Genomic DNA, 26,521 nt, shown 5'->3' on the forward strand with positions numbered 1-26,521 from the left:
TAACCCTCACAGGTTAAGAAATCTGCCTTTGAAGACTGACAAGTTTATAGAATTCAACCTACATTTTCTTTGGCTGAATGTTATGGCATGATATCCTACATCTTGAATAACTTGAAGCAATTCTTTTTCTTCCTGAAGTTTGTTATGAATACATGAATTTATCAAATGTGTGATAAAAATACTCAATTCTCAGACTGAAGTTTCAGCAACTTACATTTTGAAGGATATTTTTAGGGTTAGTGTAATATAATTTCTAGTTAATCCTTACATTCTCTGTGCATCAATTAGCACTTCTGTTGTCTGAGAAAATCATACTAAATTAAAATACAAGACTTAGCTCTAGGAATTTTGCTGTAGATTCAATCTTTGTTCTTTGGCTTAATTTCATACCCAATTCCTTTCAATAAAACTTGGAAACTGAGTTTGGAAAGGCTGTTGAATGAAGCTTGTGCTATAAGCTTCACATAGCAGCTTGATAAAATAGCATCAAAGAGATTCTAACAACACAACTGAGGAATTGAATTATGGTTTCTCTCTGCAGACTTAGAGACCGTTGACAAACCTGAGACTTCTTCTGACTTCATCTCCACTTCAAACTCTGCAGTGATATGGGACACTTCTTTTGACGGTGACTTGCGGCCCCGGCGCTTTTTCTTGGAGGAATCACACTTGAGATTCACAAAAGTCACGTGGCAGTTGTCTGTACAAGGGAATTGACCTCCTTTCATGAGAGAAACCACACAAAGAAAGAAATCAAGTAGCAAGGTAGCAAGTGACAGGCTAATGAGCAATATCTCAGCTGGGTTATTATTAATGCAGTGACAGGTTTCGTAACATTTCACATGCACTTAGACACTTTGATCCTTTTGTTGGTGAAAGCAGGAGGCAAAAGCACTGGTGTGGTGATGCTCAGCTGCTTAGTGTTACCTATAATGCCTATAATTTCCTGTATCTTTTCTGTGTTAGGATGAGGAAACTATTTAGAGAAATTAGGCAAGAGCTGCAATACTACATACAGTCATTTCATGGTTATACCAAGCAAGAGAGTCAGTTTTCACAAATTCATTAGAGCAGCAGGCTTGGGACTAAACCAGAACAAGCATGGGCTTCAAGAAAACTACTAACTGATGTTCTATCTCTTTGAGCAATCTCTTGCTCAAAATCTCTTTTCTATTCAGCTATCATTCAACTTCTCACTAGCAAGAGTGGTAAGACAGACTCACAACAGAGAATGTAACACCAGTAGACATTTTCTGTAAGCTGCTAAGTTCCTCTAAGCAAGAACTTGAGCTGTTGCAGTCTCACCAGTATTGTGCACTGAAGCCCAGAAGATTCTGAGTTAATGTTAAAAGTAAATGAACTTCAGATATTTCAGCTGTAGAAGTGCACAGCAAAAATACCAACATATTCTTTAATTGTTAAATCTACTCCAATGTATCAAGGGAATGGAGGACAAGAAATAAATGTCATGAAAATCTGTGAAAAATGTTTTGTTTAACCTTAAAAATGAAGTTAAAAATTAGCAATAATAGAGTCCCAAATCTTACTGCCATGAGTTTTTTGAAACATTTGAGTGCTTTGGTATAGCCTGATAAATCCTTTTTTATTTATATTTCAGATTTGTTGTAATTTTGTCTAAATCTTCTTCTAAATTTTTCTTCTCACAGCATAACTACTAATTCCAGTGTAACATATGATTGAAGACTACGTAACATCAGATTTTGGTTGTAACTTTTCTATGTAGGGGTTGTCTGCTGCTGCAGTGTGTACTCATCCAATATAATGCAAATGAATAATAGCGTTTGCAAACATAGATTGGAAACAACAAACTGAACCGACATCATTTCTTGTAACTGCACTGGTCACAGCTTTTTGTCTCAAGATATTTCTGCCATTACCAATGTCAGAAAAAGGATCAGCTTAATTCCAAATTCATGTAGTTTTGGACAAAGATTTTTCAAAACAACTGGTGACATCTCAACACTGCCGTATCCAAACTTATGGCACTATTCAGTGAGAGTGTGGAACTTGACTTGATCTTAAATTCAAATCCGAATATGAAAAGCATTGCTTTTTTGCAGACTGAGATGTTAAAACAAATTACGTGAACAAGCAAACAAACAAGTAAAAAAATTCTGAAGCTGTTTATGTGTTATAACAAATCACATACCTAAGACAGCTTGCTTCCCAGCATCTTTTGTTTTTTCTTTGCTGCGAGGTCGTAAGTGGCACTTTGCATCTTTAATTTTAAAGCGAGCTTTCTGCTTGATTGGAGGGGCTAAGGAATCTGTTGATGTTGAACAAAAAAAACCCCATTGTTTGTGATGCAGATGAAAGGAAGCCTGGAATTTATTTTTAAAAATAGACTTAAAAGACTTTTTGCAACATAGAAAACACACAGACCAAGAGCTATACACCTTTTGGAAAGGGATCCATTTGCATAAGTTTATTATTTCCCATAAGCACTTACACTTGAGCCCAGACAGATGAATGGATTTGCTAGTATTGCACATGCTCTGCATGCACTCCTTCCATCCAGTACACCTGCACATCTTTGTGGGATTGGGTGAATTTGCCATTTATAAAGAGTAAGATTCACTGATAGCGTTTTTTTCTGACTGTGGCTTCCTACACTACTTGGCAGTAGCTCTGACTCTTGCTAATGCCAAGCAGTAGTAAGACTGACTTAATGGAGTTAAATTATTGACAATGGAAAACCATCCAAAGGAAATACCTTTATTTGATGGTTGTCTAGAGCTTGCAAGATTTTTTCTTCAGCTTTAGATCCATGCCAGTCATAACTTTAAAGGCTCCAAATATGCAGTGCTTCAAAAATGCAACTGCTGACTGACTTCCTCACAAATTCCATGGTGTGAAAGGTATGGCATGGCCTGTCACCTTCCTGCTCCTGCAGGCTGCCCCTTGGAACTGGAGCAGGTAAAAGGGTGTTGCAAGTAAGTGATGCAGTGGGGAGCAACCCTGAGAGCATTATAGAGGTTATCTGCCCCTGTGGCACAGGCAGACAGATGGGCTGCTGTGTTAACTCCACAGCAACATACTTCATATTGCATTCCAAACGTGTAACAAGTACATGGCTAGAGAACAGGAAGACTGGAGAGAAGCATGGCAGGTATTGATATGTAAAATGGGCTGATACTTCCCTCCAATGGATGCTGTTTCAACTGCTTTTCATTTTGCCAGACTTCATCTTCTAGAGCTGAGTTTATTTTACACTAAGTATCAGCTTTTGAAATTTTGAAATGTCTCTGCAAAATAATTCAGCCACTTCTGTGAACCAGTAGAATGAAACACTAAATGTGCTTGTAAAAATATTGTAACCTTTCTGGTTATAGAAATGCAATGCCCAGATCCTCCACACTCCTCAGCAATGTCTTTGTAGCTGACCACCAAGCAGCATCGTTGCCTTTGGCTGCTGTGCTCCTGCTGGGCTTCTCGTCTCCTAGTCTGTGCCATTTTTACATGCTCACTGTCAGATGTTGGACTATGGAAAGTAATTTACTCCAGAGCTTGCCCTTGTTGAATGTAACTCTTAAATCTGGCTTTGTGTAACTTCAGAGTTGTCTACCTTGCATCTCCTCAGTGGTTTAGGAGACCTCCACATTTAATTCCCAGAGGCCATGGCCAAGGTGAGCAGGACAGCACCTACCTGCGCAGCTGGGAAGGGTGGCATTGCGCTTCTGCTGAGCCTTGCCTTGCTGGACAGGAACACCACAGCTCAGTGTGTAGCTGTTCTCTGAATCTGTGAAGCAGAACACACAGTCAGCACGCAGGGCATCAGCCCCACAAAACACCTGCTCTGCTTAGCTCTCTCAGCACTAATGTGTCATGTCTGAGCACTCTAATACTGCCAAATAATGAGACATTTAAAGTGTTGAACCTGGATTTTAAATGGCTGAAGTAGCTTACCAAGGGCTACTGCTTCAGAGCATTGACTATGGTTTGTTTCTTTCAGCACTGAAATGTTACATTTCATAAAGAGTTTGGCATTAGGTTAGCTGACAATTAAGTAATTCCATGGCACACAGATCAGAAATATTTTACTGTATATGTTCATGGCAGAATCCTTGTGCTTTGATCATATCTGTTACTTATAAATAGATCATGTACACTAGTAATAAAGCTAACCAGATTGACACATTTTTTGGCAGAAACAAAAATTAACATGCTAAGAACTATGAAAGAGTTTGCATACTGCACAGATTGAACTCTATTGCTGCATGCAAATTAGATAAATGCACGGGTAATCTCTGCTAAAATGAAAATAACGTGTGAACAGCTCTGCTACATATAACGCCAGCACTAACATGAAAAGTAGAGACATCTTTGTGGAAAATAATCCTGTGTAGAAAGAGAACACCCATTAAAAAGTAATATCAACCTCCATCCTACTCCACTGTCCTGCAAGACTGTGTAGATGAAAATTACATGTAGCAAATGATAAGAAAAGGGAGGGGAAAAAAAAACACAGTGAGATGCCTGATTTTCTGTAACATTCAGATGAACTACTGCCAACAAAATTTATTGAAACCCAGCTACTGCCAGGAACAGAAGCAACAAATAGTGAGTAGGGGTTTACCTGCGCTGCCTCCTGAGACAGATTAAGTCTTACCCACTCTGTGTGAGACAGTAAGGCAGGTTTTAAGCTGTTGCTACTTCATTCACTGATCCATGGTGTCCCTTGCTGAACTGATGGAAGTTTTATGCTACTGTGGCATAAGAGTTTGATCGTATGCTGGGGCTGCCACAACATTAAGTTGCTCAGGGTGTCCCAGCACTCTTCTCCTGCCCCCGCCTCATGCTTTGTTCTCTAAACCAGATTATCTAGGAGGAACCATCCATTTTCCAATCTGTTTCCACTCCTGTTTGATCACACAATTTCAGGATATGTTGGGACATGATGCAGAGTCCACCATTTTAAGCAGATGCCTGGAGGGGCTCAGAGCATTCTATTCATAATGAAAAACAGTGCTTAACAATTAGCAGAGAAATCAACTGCTCAGTTTTCCCTCCCCTTTTGACTAAGTAACTTAACATATCAAAATTTTTCTTTTGCACATTTTAGTTAAGGCAACTGAAAGATTTTTTTTTTCAGTTTGACTTTTTTTTTTCTTTCCCAAATGATAACTCAGATTAAACAATCAAGGGCCAAACCCTTAATGCAATGGGCAGTCAGTTCTTGTATTTAATCATGTGCATGTTTGGACAAAATTTAATTTATAGTGAACCTTTGCTCACTTACAGTTGTCCATCATAAAAACTGAATGCAAGAGTCATGTATACATTAACAGAGAAGAATCATCAAGTCACATTCAAATAACTCTATCACTTCAGAGAACAGATATTTTGTACAAACCTGGAACAAAAAGGGTATTGGAGGGGCATGATAGGAAGCAGCTCTCTATTCCTCCTGTCTTACTACATACTAGTTGAGCCTTGGGAGCTGGTTTGGCATTTGGGAGACATTTCACCATCTCTGAGGACAAAAAAAGAAAAATCAGAAGCAGCCCAAACCAGAACTCTGTGCATTCACTTGTTCACAACAGTGAGAAAGGAAAGGTAGAAATGGCAACCAAGAAAAATTACAGGTGCAGGCATTTCTGAAATAAGCGTTTAACAGGAGAGAGAACATTTGGACCTTGAGTTTGGACTTGGAAATGGAACTCCTTCAGATTTTTAGGTCTAGCATCTGAGTCTTTTATTCCTATCTTCTTCTTTTTTTGGGACTGTTCAGGTCCAGAGCTGCACTTTGAAATGTAGGTATCTCTAATTATGAGCATTATGCTGCACACGCAATATCATTACAGAAGCAATTGGTAATATTAATGACATGAGAAGTCCTGTCCCCCTTTTTTGGAGGCCCAGCTCTCTGGTTCACTGGGGAACTACAACAATATACACAAGAATCCCTCTCACAAAGTTCTGTTTATTTAGATTGCCAGTGAAAGCATTTTCTTTTTCTCACTCCAGTTCTCACAGGCTTGTATTTCAGTGCCAGGTTTAAGCTTCTGGAAGTAGAAAACTTCCCATCTGGGCAATGATGAGGCAGCAGGTGCTGAGATTGGGAGTAGATAGTCCCATCAATCCTTTCAGCCAACGTCGAACTGCCCCAAGCTATGGTACATAAATATCAGCTGCTCCTCATCAGCACCCACAAGGCAACAATGAATATGTCCCTGCTTCTCTTTGTGGCTTCACAGCAAGATGAAGACAGAATATTCTGTATTTCTTACCCACAAACTGCTCTTTGTACTTGGGTGAGGGACAATTTGTGGTTTAGCTGAACCTACGTGACATTGCTGAGTTGCTGGATCAGTTCTGTGCTTCACCTGAAGATGATGGTATGCAACTGATAATTAAGATACTGCATTTATTGTAATCTGATATCTTTTGGTACTCAAGTATTACTTAAATATACCTTTCCCTATAAATGACTAGATGCATTCTCAGCTACAGCCCGAGTAGTAGATGCCATCACTATCTGCACTAAGGCAGCCTCACTGCTTACTTTGCTCCAGTCACCTCCTCCAGAGTTTTACTGTTTGCACTGACTGTTGGCTGTAGTGCTGGGCACCTGTTATACCAGATAGTTCATGCTGTATCAGATGAATCTCAGGCAGGTGTCTGTAGAGCAGTTCTTGGTTCAGCCCTGTATAAACACATGTTCAAGTGCATATGCTTTTCCTCTCACTGGTCTTTTCTGCTTCATCCAATCATGCTCACCCTGCAAGGTGGACCTGGCTGACTCCTGTTTAGCTCCTAACTGGCCTCGTTGGAAGAGCCGTTTTTCCTACCCTTCACCTCACCACTGGACCACAGAAAGGTAGAGATCAGAGCTGTAGCATCTGAATTCTGTAGGACAGTTTTGGGTTGGCCAGACTTCGGGAAGAGCTGACTAAAGTTGGGATGAAATAGACCAGTTGAAATGTGGCAGCTGGAACAAGCCTTCCTGGCTTGGCCTGAGTACAGAGGAAGGATCCCAGGAGCCACCATTTGGATTGATTTCCTAGCCTCACTGCTGGTTAAGTATAAATTACATGCAAGTCCTTTAAACACATCTAATGTTCACATCTGAAATACAGCAATAACCATCCTCTACTTATCTCCCTCCAAAGGCCTTTAATGTTGCTTTGGTGATGTTTGGAAAGATACTATTTCTTGGGACTGAGGAGACAAACACAGGTGCAAAGCGTCGTTTCTGAGCAAAAGAGGATTTTGTTACAGCAAATGTAGAACACAGCAGGGAGATGACACTTATTTTAAGCCTCATTAAATTCATCAAAGAAAACAGTGTGCATTAATGGAAAAGAGTGTTCTATTTTCCACCTTCCAACTGAGTATTCCAAATAATGAACAGAAATGCACAACTAGGAAAATATTTCAATACAAGCTCTTACTATGGCAAAAGCATTCTTAGTAGGTTGAGAGAGTTCTGTGGCCTAACAGACCTTAGAAAACTTTAGTCTTTACTAAAGTTTTACAAGTTAGTTTTAGGTTAGTTCACAAAGCCTTTTCCAGAGGGCTAACTAGTACACTGCAAGGTAGATATAATGGACAGTTAATTAAAAACAAACCCAAGAAGTAACCATTTCTTATTTCTACAGTCCTTAGTTCTCATGTAGAGAAACAGTGAAGGTAATGTACCTGAATGCAAGTGGGGAAAATGAGGTTCTTACTGGTAGGTAGAAAGAAAGTCAGTTGCAAAGGCTGAACATCAGCTGAAACCCTTCCAGTTATAAAGTGCTTTCCATTACTGCTTTATCCATGTAAGTAAGTGGAAAAATGCCACAATCTTATATCGCATGATATTAGAGGCTGGTGCAGTGCTCTCTACTCCAGAGTATAGTGCTTTCCCTCAGTGTGTCAGGAGATTCCCTTTTAAACAAGGTCTCTCCTTTATTTTTGTGTCTTGCTCCCAGTTAGGTAATAGCCATCAATTCCTACTGTATCCACAAAATATTCATGGTTTAAGGAAGCAAACAAAAAAAGTAACAACTTAAATTTGACTATGAAAGACCTAACGTAGGCCATTCTCAATAAAAATATGAAAATTGAATTAAAATCTCACAGAAATGCAGCCATGACCAATATTTGTTGTGTTTCAAATTGTGCTTCTAAAAGAAAAAATAATCGACCTAAAAGGTTACACAACAACGACTGGAACAGGTATTCAGATTTGACACAAAGTTAGTGGCACTTGTAGTACCTGCTATCATTTGAGTCATCTTGGGATTGTACTAACTGCAGTTAATACTTCTCACACATCTACTATTGGTACTTTATAATGAACAGGATACTTCTGGGGAGAACTTGAACAGGGGTATGATGTTGTGAATGTATATATTGACTTGAATAACATCCTACTTATAAACAGTCATATATTTTAAATATTCTAAATTACTCTTAAAGGGAAGTAGAGTTATATCTGAAATTATGCAGTTCAATATCAAAAGACCATAAAAAAGCAGAGGATCAAACGAAAACATACCTAATAACGTAACCTAATAACGTACCTCATAACATTTGTGAGCACAAGACTCATAAGACAGAATTTAAAAAAAAACCAACACATTCAACATATTTCCCATTCTTCAGTCCACCTGCAGCATTCCTCAGACAAAGTTACAGGCTTCTTCACTCTTCTGGAGAATGGGAGCAGCACCACAGCCACCTCTGAGTCAGTGACTTACACACTTACCAACGCAGTCCTTTTTATTCCAGTGCAGTTTCTTTCCAGGTGGACAGACACACTCATAGCTTCCCATTGTATTCAGACACCCATAGTCACAGCTGCCATTGCTGATGCTGCATTCATCAATATCTGAAAAATAAAGTTGAGAGGATATTAACAATGTCTATACAGTGTCTCTGTGCATACTGTACACACATGTACATTGAAAAGTTGTGTGCATAAGAATATCTGTACCTACTGCATCTTCTATGTTTACATCTATTATAAATGTGTAATGCAGATAACAGTCTTGTCAAACAGCTTATCGTGCTTTGCATGCATTTGTCCCCAGACACATGCACAGCTCCTATTCCTGTAATGATTTACACATAACACAGAATCAAAGAATCATAGAATTGCTCAGGTTGGAGAAGACCTTAAAGATCAAGTCCAACCACAGCCTAACCCTACTACCCTAACTCTAACAACCCTCCACTAAATCATGTCCCTGAGCACCACATCCAAATGGTTTTTAAACACATTCAGGGATGGTGACTCAACTACATCCCTGAGGAGCCCATTCCAGTGCTTAACAACCCTTTCTGTAAAGAAGTTTTTCCTGATATCCAACCTAAACTTACCCTGGTGCAACTTAAGACCATTTCCCATAAGGCCAAATGACACAATTAAGTTACTTGTCAGGATTAGTTACACTGAAATTCTTGGAAGTTCTCACAAGATGCAAAACATTCTTGAAAGTCTGTGCAGCATCTGGACAATAATGTATATTACATTATATAGAAAAATGTCAAAGGTTTAATTGCTCAGACTCTAGTCTAATGCTAGGCCTCAAAATGTGATAGTAATAGAAAAACTGTCACTGCATGTATTTCTAAGGCAGGTCAGGCTGTAAAGGCTGACAGGCTGAGTGCCTGCCTATTTTTCCAAACCATGCCTGAATCATGTCTTGAACTCCGATTGCCAAATGCCTGGCTCTGAGTGAATCTACACGGCCTGCAGGGATGGCTTTAAGAGTTCTAGTCACTTCTCCAGAGTCCCCAGCTCTGGAGCCTTGTGACCCAGTCTGAAGTCAGATGGGAGCTACAGGTAGGAACCAAATGAGGGACTAGGTTACAGGGCATACTAGGTGCTGCACCAATTAACAAACACAAGCCTAGTCCAATTAGCCACATTTTTCTCTGGCACCTGTGGAAGAACAGCAGCACACATGGAACAAGGCTTAGAGCTGCAGGCTTCTGATCTGTTGGAGCTGTTGGAGAGGCTCCAGAGGAGGGCCACAAAGATGATCAGAGGGCTGGAGCACCTCCCCTATGAAGACAGGCTGAGAGAGCTGGGCTCTCCATCAGCCTGGAGAAGAGAAGGCTGCAGGATGACCTCATTGCAGCCTTTCAATACCTAAAGGGAGCCTACAAACAGGAGGGGAATCAACTCTTTGAAACGGTAGATAACTGAAGGACAGGGGGAAATGGTTTTAACTTGAGGGAAGGAAGATTTAGGTTGGATATCCAAAGGAAGTTCTTTACCAAGAGAGTGGTGAGGTGCTGGAACAGGCTGCCTGGAGAGGCTGTGGATGCCCCGTCCCTGGAGGTGTTCAATGCCAGGTTGGATGGGGCCCTGGGCAGCCTGGTCTAGTATTAAATGGGGAGGTTGGTGGCCCTGCATGTGGCAAGGGGTTGGAGATTCATGATCCTTGAGGTCCCTTCTAACCCTGGCCATTCTGTGATTCTGTAATTCTGTTCTGAGGCTGCTGTGTATATCACTGTAACAAAAATGCTAGGCCATTGTTTGTTACATTCTTCAGGGAATAGTTCAGCCGATTTGAGACACTGAAATTTCAGTGACACCCAGCTCAAACTACTCTAGCTTTAACTGTTTTGGTTCATCTTATCACCTCCTGATCTAAAATATTCAGCTTAAGAACGTGTGGCTCAGTAAACAGTTCACAAAGCAAACAAGCAAACAGATGCGGAAAAGTATTTCCAAACCTCCACAGTGTGTCAGCCCATACAAAGTGTAGCCTTTATGGCAGAGACATTCGAAGCTTCCAGGGTAGTTGATGCAGGTGTGATCACAGGTCCTTTCAAACGAACACTCGTCTATATCTGAATTCATAGAGAAAGCATTAATTAGTTAGAACTCATTTAAAATGAATGGCTGGGATTTCACAGCCAGCTGCAGTATCTTCTTCTTCCTGATAGATCCCATTTCATATAAAATCTGAATACAATCTGTTTCATTCCTTTAGTCCCTTATAAAGAAAGTACTCTGTATGCAGAGAAGGGTAACAGAAGAGTGAACATGAAGACTGTATTATAAATATTCACCATTAGGTGGCAACATTTAACTTCTGAACCTTAATACCCAGCAGCCTTGTGAGGGTATTAAGATTTTTGGGGAGCTCAGACTCCCTGCACCAAAGATACAAGAAATCTGGGTCCAAAGTCCACATTCTACCTAATTCAAGAGAATCTGACCTCTTCCCCTTCAAAAAGCCAGGCATCTCTAATTATTGCTGCTCACTAATGTGAAACTCCTATTTACACAGACTCTTCGATCCAGCAGCTTATGAAGAAAGCAATTAACAGCACATTACTTCAAAGACAGTACAAAGGTTTTGCTGAGCAGGGCAACACAAAGGTTTATTTGACAGCAGTCCTCACAGAAAATGGACTTGCCAAAAGCTGTTACATTAAAGGTACTTTAAATTGCAACCTGAGCAAAATAGCAGCACCTTCGAGTGAATTTTGTCACCAAACAATTGATATTCCTAAAATCCTCTTCATTAGGTAATTTTTGTTGAAAGGCCAGAGAAGTTAATACAGTGGCATCAGAAGTACCTCTCAAAAACAAACAAACAAACAAGCAAACAAAAAAATCACATTCTTACAATACTCCTGAGGGATAAAGGAAAGGAATAGGATTTCTTTAATAGCTCGCACACTTTCTAGGGTTGCTCATTAAGAACATAAGCTGAGCAGCACCACTGCTTCACATAACTGAGACTTTCACACTGTACATGTTCAGAAAAGCATGTGCATGGAAAATGTGGAAAATCACATACACTTAATGGTATGCTACCCCATTCCTATATCCAAGAATTACTTATAAAATTTTGATGTTTAATTAAACATTCTAGATCCCCTCATGCTATTATAAATGCAAATACTTAACTTCAAGAACTATAAAATCAAGCTTTTATGTATGTGTACATAAAACCAAAGGCTTTGTGAGAGTTTATACATGAATTTACAATGTTGTAAACAGATATATTTTATATGATATCCAGTTCTGAGTGTTTAAAAACATGCACAGAAAAAGAATTCACAACATGGAAAGCTACTGCTCAGGCAAATATGTAACATGAAATGAAGTATACATAACGAACAGAACAATCTACTATACAATTTTAGGTGTGCATCTCGACCACTTGCTATGATCACATGATATAAAAAGACAATCAGAATCTCCTTTTTTTTTTTTTTTTTTTTTTTGCATCTATTCATTCTTAATCCATTTTCCTGTATCGCTATTCAAGTTGAGGAAGTAATTTCTTTTTAAGGTTTCCTTTATAGTGTTGGAAATATGAGGCTTTTGAATACACATTGATGGCAAATTGTTTCAGTTTTCTCCAAATGAATATGTAAAGTAAAATCATTTGGGAATGAATACTGGAGTTACAGTTTTAAAGGATTTTTACTGCCTAACAAGCTGAATCATACATCATGGCTTCATTCCATGCAGCCTTGTTCACTACAGCAAGAAATTTGCAGAGGTAGTTCAATTTGCTGGCCTCTGACTTACCATGGAGGGACCTTGGAAAAAGGATAATTTCACATTTCTCAGCAGTGACCTTATCCTGTATTATTTTATTCAGTGTGGTTTATGTGCTGCTGCCACACATACCGCTTTGTGCTGCTATACATCACGGCACAGAACTTTACAGGTTTTTCTTCAAATTAACAAGGAGCTGTAGCCTCTCTGCCTGTGTAAAGAGCAGTCTGTCTAATAATAAGACCAGTCATCTGCTTGCCAAACAACAGACACTTGAGATAGACAAATGCATTTCCATTGCATGAATTATTGCACGAAATATCAGCTGCTCATAAACCTACATTGCTTACACTGGCTAGCAGAAACAAACGCTTTTATTACAATACAAAGCCCACTCTAAAAAGATTTTTTTAGCCATTTAAGCCTCTCATCCCACCAGTGCCACCGTTCTCATAAATCCAGCCCCTGCTAAACTCAGCCTCTTGCTTTGGCTGATCCGATGTGGAAAACCTCCACACAGCTTTTCCCTTGCTTAACAACAAGCCCTTGTCACCCTCTGCTCCTGCCTGCTGAGGGCAGGGCTGATGCTGCCCAGGGATGGAGCTTTGCGCAGGGCAGTGCCTGCAGAATCACCAGTCCCCTGAGGAATTCAGCACTGGCCATAGAAAAGGGAAAAGTATGCACCACATGCTCTCCGCTAAAAGAAACCCATGGTGTGATACAGGATACTCAAATCCTCTTGCACTTTTTTTCATCCCTTTTTAAGCTCTGAAATCTTTGTTCTAGGTGCTATTATTTCTCAGTTTCCCAGAAACTCTGAAGTTGGACATCACCTCTTTGTAGTTCCCTGCAATAGTTCTCTTCACGAAAAGATGTGTTTATTTCCCACTACCCCCACGATACACTGATATCCCGTATAAATAAGGCTGAAGATCAGGGAATTACTCTATTCTTCCATATCCACAGATCTGGGCTTCAAATTGTGCATGCCACACAACTGGGAAAGAACATAGGTATCCAATCTTCAGCTCTTTAGTACAAACACATCTATGCAATCTGTCAGTGTTACCTGCTGAAGAGAAGCCCAAAAATACGAAGGCAGGTATGTTGCAGGTTACAGCTGAAGCAGTGGGGGAATGAATGAGTTTTCTTTTGGCTTTGTGGTCAGACTCACCATGAACACGTGCACATGCTCACACACACAAACTTTTTTTTTTTAATTGGGTCAAAGTGAATTCCTCACACTGAGAAATGAACTTGCTTGGTTTGAGGTGCTTTTAAAAGTGACTCAGAATTAATTCAATTAAGTTTTTGAACCATTTTATCATGAAAAGTCAAAGCGTTTTTTTTTTTTTTTCAAGGAACTGCACTGGAAACTTGAAGTTCTTAGACTATTCTAGTTGAATTTGGCATGCATTCACAAATGGGCTGATCTGTCACAGAACCTTTCAGAATTGCTAATGCTAATCTTAGTTTGCTAGTCCGACATCCAATTCAGCACATTCTTTTTATTTTTTCTTTACCCAGAAATTCCAATCACATCGATCACTATTTTCAACATATGTGAGACATCCACACAGTTTAACTGTTTGAAGCTTGTAAAAACTATAGAGCTAAATTCATCCCTGATAGTACAGGATGAGTGTCCTGCTGGAGATAGCTTTTCTGGTGGTAGCACATCATTCTAAGGTGAGGAACTCCCTACTACTGGAGCTGACAACACAGTAGAGGTGCCAGTTTCAGGGACTGGGCCAAGTGACCTGAAAGATCCCTTCCAACCTCCACAGCTCTGTGATTTATGTGCACCCCGGGGATGCCCCAGACCAACCTGAAGTACTCTGTTTATAGTACCCTGTGCTGCTGAACGCTCTCCTTCCAGTCAATGCTTCCATGACATCAAAGAATCAACTCTGAATAAAATCCAACATCTCTTCTATCAATCCACATTTTCATCTCCAAAGAGAATATCTGGAATATCTGAACAGTGCAAGCACTCCTTCCTTTTTGCCTAGGAGGGGTTCAAATTGAACAGATTGTTCAATGGTTTAATAAAAGAGTAGGATTTTCCTTTGTTTTTGAGGGAAGTGGTTGTTGCCAGCGGTGGTCATGCTTTATAATATTTGTTTGGCCCTGTTTCTACTATTTTAAGCCAAAACTTTGGATTTTTTAGTTAGTTTTTCAGACATATATATATTATACATATATAATATATAGATATATAATAAATTTTATAAAATGTCAGGCTTTCACACATTCAACATTAATGATACTTATTTTTCTTGAACACGTTTGTGTGTGTCGGATTGTCAGTACTGACAAGTAAGGTCTTCCATTTACCTCCAAAAGGAGAGATACCTCTGAGCTATTTTCTTCTAGGCTTCCTCACACAGTTATGTCTCAGAGGTGACCTGAAGGAGCAGGGAGAAAGCTGCTCAGTTTCCATGCTCAGTTCCTGCCTTTTCCACTGATGCTGCCAGCAGGACCCCAATTACAGTAGCACTAATTGTTCTGGTGGTTTGTGTGATGTGGACTCTGACTCATTTGTGACTGTACAGAGCAGGGCACCAAGAAGTCATCACACAGTAATGATTTTTGCTAAGTCTGAAACTGAGCTGGATTCCTACCAGCAGTTCTGAAGTGAAAGGCTTCTTTCTGTACTCTGTTTCCAGTCCTCAAATTCAGTACCTTATATTCTCAATCACCATTGCTTTTTTCTCTACAGTAAATTTGAGAGTAATTAAAAGAAATCAAAGACCAGAAAATTTTAGTGTAACACAGAACATTTCAGAAAGGATTAGCATTGCTAGCAAAGTGCTCAACACTAAATATTTAAAGATGAGGCTGGTAAAGAACATGGCAAGGGGAAATCATTATTTGATGAGATGCTATTTGTGCCATAGAGAATAAGACAAGAAGAGCTTTGAGACAATCAAAAGCTATGATACAGTTTTAGTACTGGAACAGCTCTGGGCACTATGGGCAAAGAACCAATCTAATATTTGATTTGCTTTTATTCACTGAGGCAAGATGAGACATACCTGCTGGATTACAGCATATATGTAAAATATATTTATTATTTAATAATAATAATTTAATAAATCCAATGTAAATAGATTTTTTTTTTTGGGGGGGGGGGGGCCACAGAAATAGAAAGTAAAACAAAAAAGAATAGGAAATAAGTACTTCTACTATTGATTCCTTCATCAGCGAAAGTGACTCATAACCCTGAATGCTGACAAAAATGGTCACAGTATCACATTAATACCTAGAGTTGGTATCACAGTCATTGTTCCATACGCTCCCAAGCCTTCCCTAAGTTAAAGTAACCTTCATTACAGCAGCAAAGACATCTATATTTCACAAGTGCTGCCCAGGATGCTGTGAAGCACATGCAAACCAAGGAATACCTGGTTTTCAGATAATGCCTAGGCTGGAAGCGATGGTCCTGGTTGGTCCTGTGTCCCATTTGGACACAAAGCCATAGATCAGGGCAGTGGGAAAGCAGTGTGAATGACAATAATACACAGCCTTATTTCAGCCTTCTCACACCCCCTTGTTTATTTTTAAGCCCCAACCAAGTGCAGACTCAGCATGGAGTACCCCACTCAACCGATCACGCACACAAAGCAAGCCCAAGGTGAGGCAGAACATTTGTGCACACATTTCTCAGCTTCCAAGTCACTGGTTTCTCTGAGAAACAGAGCTTTTCCTTTTTCTCATTCATTAAGCACACATACATAGAAATTCTAAAGAACTGTTAGATGACGTTTTTAAAATAAACACTAATGCTTTTTTATATGTATATTTGGCTGAAAGTTATTTTCTGTCTCCCCTTTCCTCCCCTCCATCCTCTGATTTCTGGAGGGAATTCATACCACCCATGTAATGTTGTTCACCTTACAGCCCAGCCAGAGTGGTTTCCAACAGCACTTGACAGACATTAGGGAAACCACATATCTTAATCTGAGTGGTTGCTGGACCACAGGGAGTCATGATTCAAGCTACATTCTCCAACAAATGCTGGCTTAAATTCACTGTTGGGAAAGGTATTATTTTCCTATAGCCACCACATGAGGGGTTTCCACCATAGCTCAAGTTTTCTGATCCACAGTGACTTAGTCCTGTTCACAGTTAGTAAAAAAACATCCTCCATCTGAGAATATAACTCTAGTATACATCCAGCACCCAGTAGAAGGAACGGCATATAGCTAACTTCTTGCGTTTCACTGTCTACAAAAACAAAACCAATGAAGGGGAAACATGGAAAGATTTAGTAATATACACACCTCCTGCTTCACTGCTTTCCCACTGAGTGCTTCTGAAGTGGGCTAACAAAAAGGGAAAGGAAAAAAAGAAGGAAACAGGAAAGCCATAACCCCAAACCTTTAAAAATAATTGAGAAACCACACCCATTTAGGCTTCCCACTGCATTACTCACTTGCAATCAAACTTGCTGCTGAGACTTAATTGTTAATAACATACTAATGACCTACAGAAAAATAGATCTGGCCTAAATTGTTATACTTCAATGTGAATGTAAGTGTCTAAATAGCACGGTAACATCTTGTGTTTCAGAAATTTAAGTGCAAACCATCCATTATGAGTAACATTGAACTTATTTATTTAAGAATTTTAGTGCTCACAGTCAACTATGCGATTAGTGTTGACCAAATGTAACATGCTAATCAGGGAGTGAGAGATTCCTGAAGGAAATTGATTTTGCTTGCAAGGAAATGCACTTTTTATTATAGAAGACTTCTTCTCAGAATGCAAAGTGGTAATAAAGCAAATAAATCTATATAAACTGCAAAAAAATTGTGCAAAATATACTAGAAAGAGATTAAATAAATAATTAGAGATCTGTGACTTATCATGTAAATATGCCACAAAGGAGATAGTGCAGTAGAAAATAAAATTATTATTACATCAGGGATAGGCACCAAATTTTGCAAGATTCTGATTCCTTCGCACTCTAGTACAGGTCAGATAATTGCTGCATGCATTATTTAAGCATGTTGCTAGGGTTCAGATCAGAACCAAAGACTTGTTCATATCAAATTAATGTTTCCCCAGTCTGGATAAAGCATTTAATTGAACCCTTGATTCTACTCACAGCAAACAACAGGTCTCCAATTTCTGGCAACAGATTTAGGCATCAGTGCTATAAGCAGGTCCATATTTTTGCCACATGGGAGCCGTGGAAATCAGTAAGGACCTGCAGATGTGCCTCCAGACACATTCCCACTGGAGGGCTTTGGGTACAAGTTAGCTTCAGCTCTGTGACATACAGAAGATACTTGCTGTCTCAGAGGACAAGGCTTTCCAGTACAGCAGCAGCTTAACTTCAGTAAACAGACACATTCCTCTGGGTTCACCACACTGAGGTGGTTGCTCGTTTGCAAGCTACTTGCAGGCCCAAGCTTCTGCCACAGCAGTAGGTCTGCACAGACCTTGAGCCTGCCAGCTCTTGCAGGCTGCATAAGCAAGAAGGCAGCACTCTGCTGAGCAGCCATATGCCTTGGAAAATGCAACCAGACCACAGTTTCCATTTGTTAAGGCCAGTGTGGCATACAATGCCTGGAGTGCGAAGCCCACCCCTTCCAGTCCATAGCTGCAATAAGGACTGCAAATGTAATCATCTACACAGCTCTGCCTCACTGTCTCAATAACCCTCAATGTCTGTTTTTATTCAGTACATTGAGATCCTGGAAACACCTTGTCTTTACCTCACTTACTGGCTATCTGTAACCCATAATAACCTCAATAACCCATTATCTCTGTTCTTGAGGCTGTCAAACTGCCTCTTATATCACTCTTAAGAAAGGCTAAGTCTCTCTCTCTTTGTACAGTCCTAAATGTAATATTAATACCATAGCTTTAGTGCAAGAGCAGTCTAAGGAGCCACAGTTGTCTCAGTTGTTTGTTTTTTATTCTGGTCTGATGATTTCAGATACTCATATTTTGCTCTAAGGAATGCCTGGACATCACTGATTTCTCCTTTTTTGTGTTCTCATACTTCCACTCTGTTTCTGAAGCTGACTAATGCCCTCTAAGTTATGTGTGATAGAAACCAGGCATTTATTTTGATAGAATGAGTTTCTTTAATACCAGCAAGATGACCATGCTCATTTAGCCTGACCTGCATTTAAGCAGCGTCTAGCATTTTTGCTTGATAACCTATGAAAGTATTTCTATCCCAGAAAGGATGGGCTAGGTGTTTTGTTGAGATAACCTCTTAGACACTTACATCAGCTTAATTTTTAAAGTTAAAATTAGTTTGATCCTTTCTAGTTGCTAAATCTGGCAAAGAATAAGTAACTTATCTTAAAAAAGTGCAATGCATACCTGATTCTTTCAGAAACCAGCAAGTACCTCTCAATATATTTCTTGTAGTATTTTGCTGGGTCTGAGGTTACACACAAGAAAGTAGAACTCAACTAAGTAGTTCCCTTGGGCTGGCTGGCTGCCTCTCTTAATTCATATAATCAGAGCAACTAAGTTCAGAAGACAGTAATCATTCATCAGCTCCTTCAGTGGTTAGAGGATCTGCAGCAGTCAGATCTGTCTTTGATGCAGTGCACCAAGGGGACAACTCTTAAGCCAACAAACTCATCACCGTCACTAACATCAGAGCAGCTCGTTTCCCACTGTTTAGGCAGAAGTTACAGCAAAAGGAACTGCACTTGGAAAGAACACAACCGTACCATCGGGAGAGTTTTTAAAGGCAAGTGGCAACTTGTTTCCTTTATCTTTGCTATCACACCTTATCATAAGAGCCCAGTTGCTCTTTCAGGAAACGGCTGTGCTGTCTCTGGGGTTTAAAAGCAGAAGGAAAGCAGGTTAAACACCGAGAATTGGCAATAAAATTGTAGGTCTAAACTGTTTGCCCCCTCTCCAGAGTAAATACAATCCTTTCTTTAGGAACTTTTCCAAGGGAGTTTTATGTGATCTCACATACCAGCAAATTAATTTTCCCTTCTCCTCTCCATTACTTTCAAAAATTCCCTATTTAATTTTCTTCCACACAGTCCACAAGCTCATTCTCTTCCACAAGCTTCCCTCAAGACTCTCTTTGTGTTTGCAGAAATGGGGCCGCAAGACAACCTCTTAAGGCGGTGAATATCTGTTCCCTATGTGTTCCCCTTAATGCATGCGCCAAGTCAACTGACCACCATACATTGCTCTTCCTGTCAGCACTGCAGAGACAATTCTGCTCCCAGTAAGTACTGTTCTGTTCCGCCTCATGTATCAGCCACAGAACTATTTGCTTGCTTTTGGATCACCAAAAGATTTGCCTTAGGGGCTGGGAAGATTTATTGTTTTGGATAAAAACTGCAGAATTTGGCAATTTCAGGCAGGCAAAAATTGGCAGCTAACTTTGGGGTCTTTGGGAGTATCTTTGACTACAGTTGGTGGGATTTGGACCTTTATTTTTTTTTTACATTTCTATAATTAAATACATAACCAACTCCGCCATCATCATTACATTATTATTTCTCCGCTGTTTGGCAAAGTCAAAGTTTTTTGGCTTTTTTTTTTTTTTAAATTCTGCAGCATTATGAAGGACCTCACCATGTTCTCTTTTGTAAGAAGCAGCAAACAAAGAATAATGGTAGAAGACTACCTGGTAATTTCTCTTTCTGGCAGATAGTAATTTTCTGTAGTATTTTAAACATGGTAGCATGAAACTACTTGCTAAATCTTGGTACTGCAAGGAAAGCTGGAGAACAGCAGTGGAACCTTCTGCTCATGGGACTAGAAAAGGAGTCTGGCATCAGAAGAGCCAGGTCGAGCTTCCCTCTTCTTCCACTTCTCTTCAGCTGAGCTGAACCGGTCAGCAGCTCCAAACAAATGACAGAGGAATGAGAAAACTGATGCTGGTTACTAAGGCTCCAAGAGTAGAAGGCAACAGTGCTTTTCACCTAATCAGAAACATTTGCTTCCTCCATGCAGGCCCTTCACCTTGTCACTCACACCAGGGAACATATCTGCATTTCTCCTTAGCCTGATGTTTCCCTGTTTCTGACCATATTTCAAACAACACTGCCATGGCTTCTATCCCAATTTGTGAAATCACTTGACAGATAACCTCAGTCAACTTAGTATGTGATTTACTGACCAGCTGTGCTGGTTATCTGAGTTTCTGGAGCTGGGGAGAGACCACAGATCCGTGTTGCAGTTGAGGATAGAGCTGGGAGCATGCACATCAAGTTGCCTATACATCTGTGGCACTCTTCTCATATCCTGTCTGTACAGACAGTCTCTAGACTCCTTTAGATTGAGTACTCCCGTAACACAAGTGAAGAAATTTCATAGATTCACAAAATATCCTGAGCTGGAAGGCACCCATGAAGATCACTGAGTCCAGCTCCTAGCTCCACAAAGGACCACCCAAAATTCAAACCCTGAATTGAGAGTGTTGTCCAAATGGTCCTTAAACTCCTGCATCTTGGGGCCATGCTCACTGCCCTGGGCAGCCTTCCCATGGCCCAACCACCCTGTGGTGCAGCCCCTGTCCCTGACCCCCAGCTGCCCTCCCCTGACAGCTCCATGCCGTTCCCTCGGCCCTGTCGCTGTCACACAGCAGAGCTCAGCGCTGCCCCTCCGCTCCCTGTGAGGAGCTGCAGCTGCCATCAGGGCTGCCCTCAGCTCCTCTGCCCTGCGCTGAGCACACCAAGGAGGCTCAGCTGCTTCTCCCTTGTCTTGCCCTCCAGACCCTTCTACACCTTTGCAGCCCTCCTTTGGATGCTCTGTAATATTTTTATGTCCTTCAGAGTTTGTGGTGCCCAAACCTCCGCACTAGCATACAGTTGTCCCTTTTGACAGCCTGGGCACACTACTGGGTCATATTGAACTTGCTGTAAATCACAACCGCAGATCCCATCCTGTGGGACTGCTCTGCAGCATCTCATTCCCCAAACTGTATAAGACCCAGGACTGTCCTATCCCAGATGCAGAATCTGGCTCTCGCTCTTATTAAACTTCATGACACTGGTGACTGCTCTATTCAAAGGCCACTCTACCCTTGAGCGATTCAACAATTCCTCCCAGTTTTGTGTCATTCACAAATTTACCCAATATGCCTTCAAGTCTTGTATCCAAGCCACTGACGAAAACATTATAGAGAGCTGGCACTAAAATGGAACCTTGCAAGACCAAACTTGAGGGATGGGGAAAGGAGACAGAGAAGGCAGAAGAGCCTTCAGCTAGTGGAGTGGAGTTTGCAGAGAGACTCATCAATCACCAGAGACAGCTCTGGAGGTACTTAAAGAAGTTAAAAAAAGAAAAGAATTACTTTTGCAGGTGAGAAAGATTGCTGGGTCTCTTATAGACAAGGAAAAAATCCTACTAGCAACTAGACAGAATGGTATAAAATTAGTAAGACTGCTCAAGGTCACAGACATGAAGGGAGCCAAGGGATGTGTTCTAAAAAGGCATTTGGAAAGGAAGATTTAAAATATAATTACTGTTTTTCACTATCAAGCTCACTACACTTAGCTTCACCACAAGCTCATGGCACTTACTTTCATCCTACTTTGTCTGTTTATTGTTATACTTGTGAATAACAATTCTTAAATGTACTTCTAAAGGATTGTTAAAAGATTTTAAAATGCCTTATAGTGATCTGAGCTTGAGTAGTGCACAGCAACCTTCTAAATACAGAAAAAGCCAATAGTATCAGAAATATATAAGCATCTTTAACAGTACTGTGCTTTTTTAGAATCCATTACTTTTAAAATCAATAGAAAATGAGCTGAGCTAAGCACCTTTCCATATTTTTCCTATGATCTACAAAATCTACCCACTATTAGATGAGGGAGGGCTGGGACTGCTTGATGAAGGGCCATGAGTCAGAGCAAGATAGAGTAAATACATTTGCATCCTTTCAGTGATGACAAACCAAATGAAGGCTAAAATAGCTATAATAAATGAGCTTGAGTTAAAACTCTATCTCTGAATGCCTAGTTTGGAGAATGCAAGTGCAACTACAGTCAGTGGCATTTTCAGGTAATTTTAATCTGTTACGTATGCTAGCACCAATGTAGTAGCACTGTGGGCATCAGAATGTATAGCTTTCTGATGACAGCTCTTCTTGGTGCTCTGTGTGAGCATTTTGGCAATCACATCATCATTGCTACATGGAAGGAGTGTGCATGTACAGGCTGCCACTCCCAACATCTTTATGACATTCGTGTAATTACCTTAATGGTCTCACCAGACTATGAAGAGACTGTGTTTGAGACCGGCTTTTCAAACACAGAATTATTTCTAGTAAGAAAATAAAAATCCTCTTGAGCCAACTCACTTGTATAGGCCAACTCACTTCAACATGTGACAGTTGGATACAACCACTCAGTGGGGTAACACAAGGGCTTCCCAGCCTCAAGGCTGTTGGAGGGTAGAATTTGCTGGGATACAAGTAGAAACAGATGTAGAAAGATGAAGGCAAAAGACTCATGTGTGATGAAGTTTCTAAAACTGGAGACTGAAGTAGTGTAAATGCTCAGACAGTCTGTAGACTTCCTAAACATAATCCTTGTTCTTGGGTCTATGTTTACCTGTCCTACCTCTTTCTCACCCCTCCCACTCCTCCCCATTACATGAGGGCTTTGTTGTATTCAGGCTTCTCAATCTGAGGAACCCAGTAGGAGGCAACTGGCTTTGGCTTATATTACGTTTATCGTCTTACCATTGTTTTGCAAGGACAATATAAAATGAAATTAAAGTCAGTATTTTCCCAACACTTTTTTTTTGTAAGGAAACAAAGTACTTTAATCAAAACATTGCCAAGATTGCATAAGCAAACATATCCTTTTCCAAAATCAATCATTTTCCAAGGCAAAGGCAAGTTGAGTTATCTACTGCTATTATGGCAATAAACTATGCTGCAATGTCAAGTGTGTGGGGTAGGAGAAGTCACATATAAAGAGGAGAAATACATTAAAAGAAACTTCAGGCAGGTTCATTTGTTTTCCTACAAACATAAACATGTTTAGTAGGACTCTGCTCAAACCTGTACTTACACAATAGCTTTGTAAGAGCAAGTTAAAAACCCGATGAGACAAACAAAAAAGGCTTTAGCTCAAGTGAAGGATATTCCCTCTCTCCTGCAATACATTTGCTTTTTAGACGTATATCTGGAAAGAAAAAACTTCTCCTTGCCAAGCTGTCTCCATCACAGCTGAGTAGTGTCTGCCTTGAAGGAACAAGGGACTACTCTGGGTCAAAATATGCTCTAGCGTTATTTGATGGTGCTGAAAGAGCAAGTATAACAACAGTTTCAGTTTTCAACCAAAAACTCAGTTGCAGCACTTCACCTCCTGTTGTCCTGATCATGCATCCCCAGCTAACTTCAAGCTCCTGATGGCCACTTAATATACAAGAATTGCTGTTCAAAGGCTTGTTTAGAAAGTATTTAGAAAACTTGTCTTGAGATCGAGAATCTCCTGTCTCTGCCACATGCTTGTTGATTGCCTGCCTGTAATTCATGGTCTGCCACTGACTCCTGTGCAAATCTGCACAGCATTTAGTATAAAGGATTCCTGATCTTAATTAAGGCAATTTAATGAGAGAGAGCTGTAACATGGCATTATCTCAAAGTGCACTACTGAAATATTGGAGAATACATACACATACAGTCCTTCCGTGGTTCTTTCTAAAAGCAACTCCTATTGAATTACAGCTTTCAGCACAATTTATCAACATATTATTGTTTGTGGAAGAATACTACCTTCCTGCTCAAGCTATTCCAAGGCTGACTCACATCCTGGTAATTCATTAATACATACGATTTTAGTCCAGTAACATAATTTCTGCACTATGCATACAATAAATCCTACAGCATCAAATGAAAAATATACCTCAAATTCTCTTTCTAAGCATTAGTGGAACATTTTACTTGGCTTCCCACGCACAACACCACAGGGAGGGGAACAGACAAAGCTGTAGAAAGCAATTTGATAGCAATATACGTTAGAGAGTTTAACACGGGAACGTAAGAGCTGCAATACTGAATGAGACCTGAGGTCAAACTAATCTAGTATCTTCCAACAGTAGCCTGTGTCAGAAGCTTCATGGGAAAATAGAGGTAGAATAATTTGCCCCAGCTGCCCTCCCCACAGTAAGTGTCATCCCATTAGGAATTGATTTAAAGCCCAGATTGTGAGGTTTAATATTTCTTTCAAGCAGCAGCAATCAAAAAAATTAACTTATGATAACTCTGTATGTGCTGCAGAGAGGAAAGCTGGAGGTGGGGGGAATGTATTTGTTTTCATGTTTCAGCAGACATAATTGCTACAACCAGCATGGGAGATACTATCACTTGGCAAACAAACCTGTACTGGCTAGAACTGCATATAATTTATGCCTGAGGCATTTATTGTTTCTGGGTATGATCTTGCAACTCTTTTTTTCTCACAGAGGCAGACTCTACCACTATTCACAATCTCGCTGACACCAAGAGCAAGCACCATGTGTAACAGGAAGGGTTTGAGATGTATTCCTCCTTTCATCAACAGTGCAACGTGTTGCCTCTCAGCAGAGTATTTTCTTAACCTGACACTAGCAACAATATGGTGCCTGTCATAAGTAAGATATTTTTATAAGGCTCAGTGACATTCAATGCCTAGGAGAAAATCTGCATAAGGAGTGAACATGATCAGTGACAGGGAAATTATCTCAAATTTCCTTCCTGGTTTCCAGAAGCAGCTCCCAGCATTGCCTCAGGTGTGCCACTGGTTCTCATTGGTTCTTGGCCCACATCTGCAGCTGAACTGGCTGCAAATCAGCCTAAGGAAGGAAATGTATTTTATATCTTACAGTATGGCTATTCGATGTGGATGAATGTAAGAGTGCATAAATGCAAAATCACTCTCCTTCATGTGCATCACACAAATGTGTATTGATACAGGATAGCTTGAGTCCCTTCATCCTGTTTTCTCACTACTCACTCCTGCAACGGCACTGACTTACTCTGTTCGAGTGGTTTAATGGGACAAGGACCAACAGATTCCCTTAGTGTGACTGCAGTGTGAGCACAGTAGCCTGCTGAGTACCACAGCTTTCTTAATAATAGAAGTGAAAACTAAATGAAGCCCTGTATATTTTTCTGAATACTGAAGACATGAAACTTAGAAGCAAATGCATACGCCAACGCAGGTAGAAGTCAGTGAGGGGATTTATAAGCCTGCTTGCTACTCACCCCATGATGCAGATGATCTCTGTGATCCCTGTTATCACCTTCCTTTGCAGCGACACAGGGAGCAGCTCCCTTAAGGCTTGCTGACACTCTGCACCAGTTGCAGCCTAGTCCTGACAATGAGTCTAACATCCTGAGTGAGAGGTATGGGTGGGTTCAGGTAAAACTGTATTTTAAATATTAAGAAGAAAACAAACCATGCAAAGCAGTGACATTTCTGTTGGTATCTTCTTTGGCTCCTCCTACCTGGCTGTGAAGCTGTGACAGAATAATACTGTTGATGCCACTCCAGAAAGAAAGGAAAGGCTAAATTGGCTTATTCTATTTATTTAGTGAGTGAGAAAGAGAGAGAAAGGGATGGAACGAAACGAAAACATTTTAACGTTTTTCACTATTGTGTTGGCTAAACAATGACATTGGCCCATTGAACCTGAAGGTTCTGGGCTTCACCCATTGTCTTTCAAAGTAACGTACATAAAACATCAGATCTAGCATCGATACAGATCAGCTGAAAGATTTCATCAGTCCCTTTACTGCTGCTTGGTGCAGCTGTAACCACATTTCCCACAGCTCTCTGCTACTGAGACTGCACTAGAATATACTCAGCTACTGCTCAGAGCATGAAGAGTCACAGGAGTAGCGCTATGGTAAAAGGGTATCTTGGCTTGACTGCGAGAGTTACAGCATTCCTTCACTTCAAGGAATTTCCTCAGGTTTTTGAAATGAGATACGGGATACAGGATTCTCCCTGTCCTCCGTTTTCACGATGTAGTGTGAGAGAGAAAGGGACAGATATTCCAGCCCATGCGTTCAGCTAAGTACCTTAACACTGGTAGCTTTGT

At 40.3% G+C, this 26,521-nt stretch overlaps 1 protein-coding gene across 4 annotated transcripts in view; it reads right to left on the reverse strand.

Moving 5' to 3' along the window:
- The window catches only part of SCUBE1 (signal peptide, CUB domain and EGF like domain containing 1), a 205,337-nt gene that overhangs the window by 21,089 nt on the left and 157,727 nt on the right, over nucleotides 1-26,521 (reverse strand). For all 4 annotated transcript variants that reach the window (XR_006171503.1, XM_042835115.1, XM_042835114.1 and 1 more), the window contains exons 10-15: nucleotides 10,696-10,812; nucleotides 8,717-8,839; nucleotides 5,375-5,494; nucleotides 3,668-3,760; nucleotides 2,171-2,287; nucleotides 563-721 (exon numbers count right to left, since the gene is read on the reverse strand). Coding sequence is in view for 3 of the 4 variants with exons in the window: in XM_042835115.1 (XP_042691049.1) it covers nucleotides 563-721; nucleotides 2,171-2,287; nucleotides 3,668-3,760; nucleotides 5,375-5,494; nucleotides 8,717-8,839; nucleotides 10,696-10,812 (729 nt within the window). In the remaining variant the exon portion in view is untranslated. The remainder of the gene's footprint in view (nucleotides 1-562; nucleotides 722-2,170; nucleotides 2,288-3,667; nucleotides 3,761-5,374; nucleotides 5,495-8,716; nucleotides 8,840-10,695; nucleotides 10,813-26,521) is intronic.

Source organism: Centrocercus urophasianus, unplaced genomic scaffold, assembly GCF_019232065.1.
Source record: "Centrocercus urophasianus isolate 14NV4802_14NV808 unplaced genomic scaffold, USGS_Curo_1.0 seq_5, whole genome shotgun sequence".
In the NCBI taxonomy this organism is placed as follows: domain Eukaryota; kingdom Metazoa; phylum Chordata; class Aves; order Galliformes; family Phasianidae; genus Centrocercus; species Centrocercus urophasianus.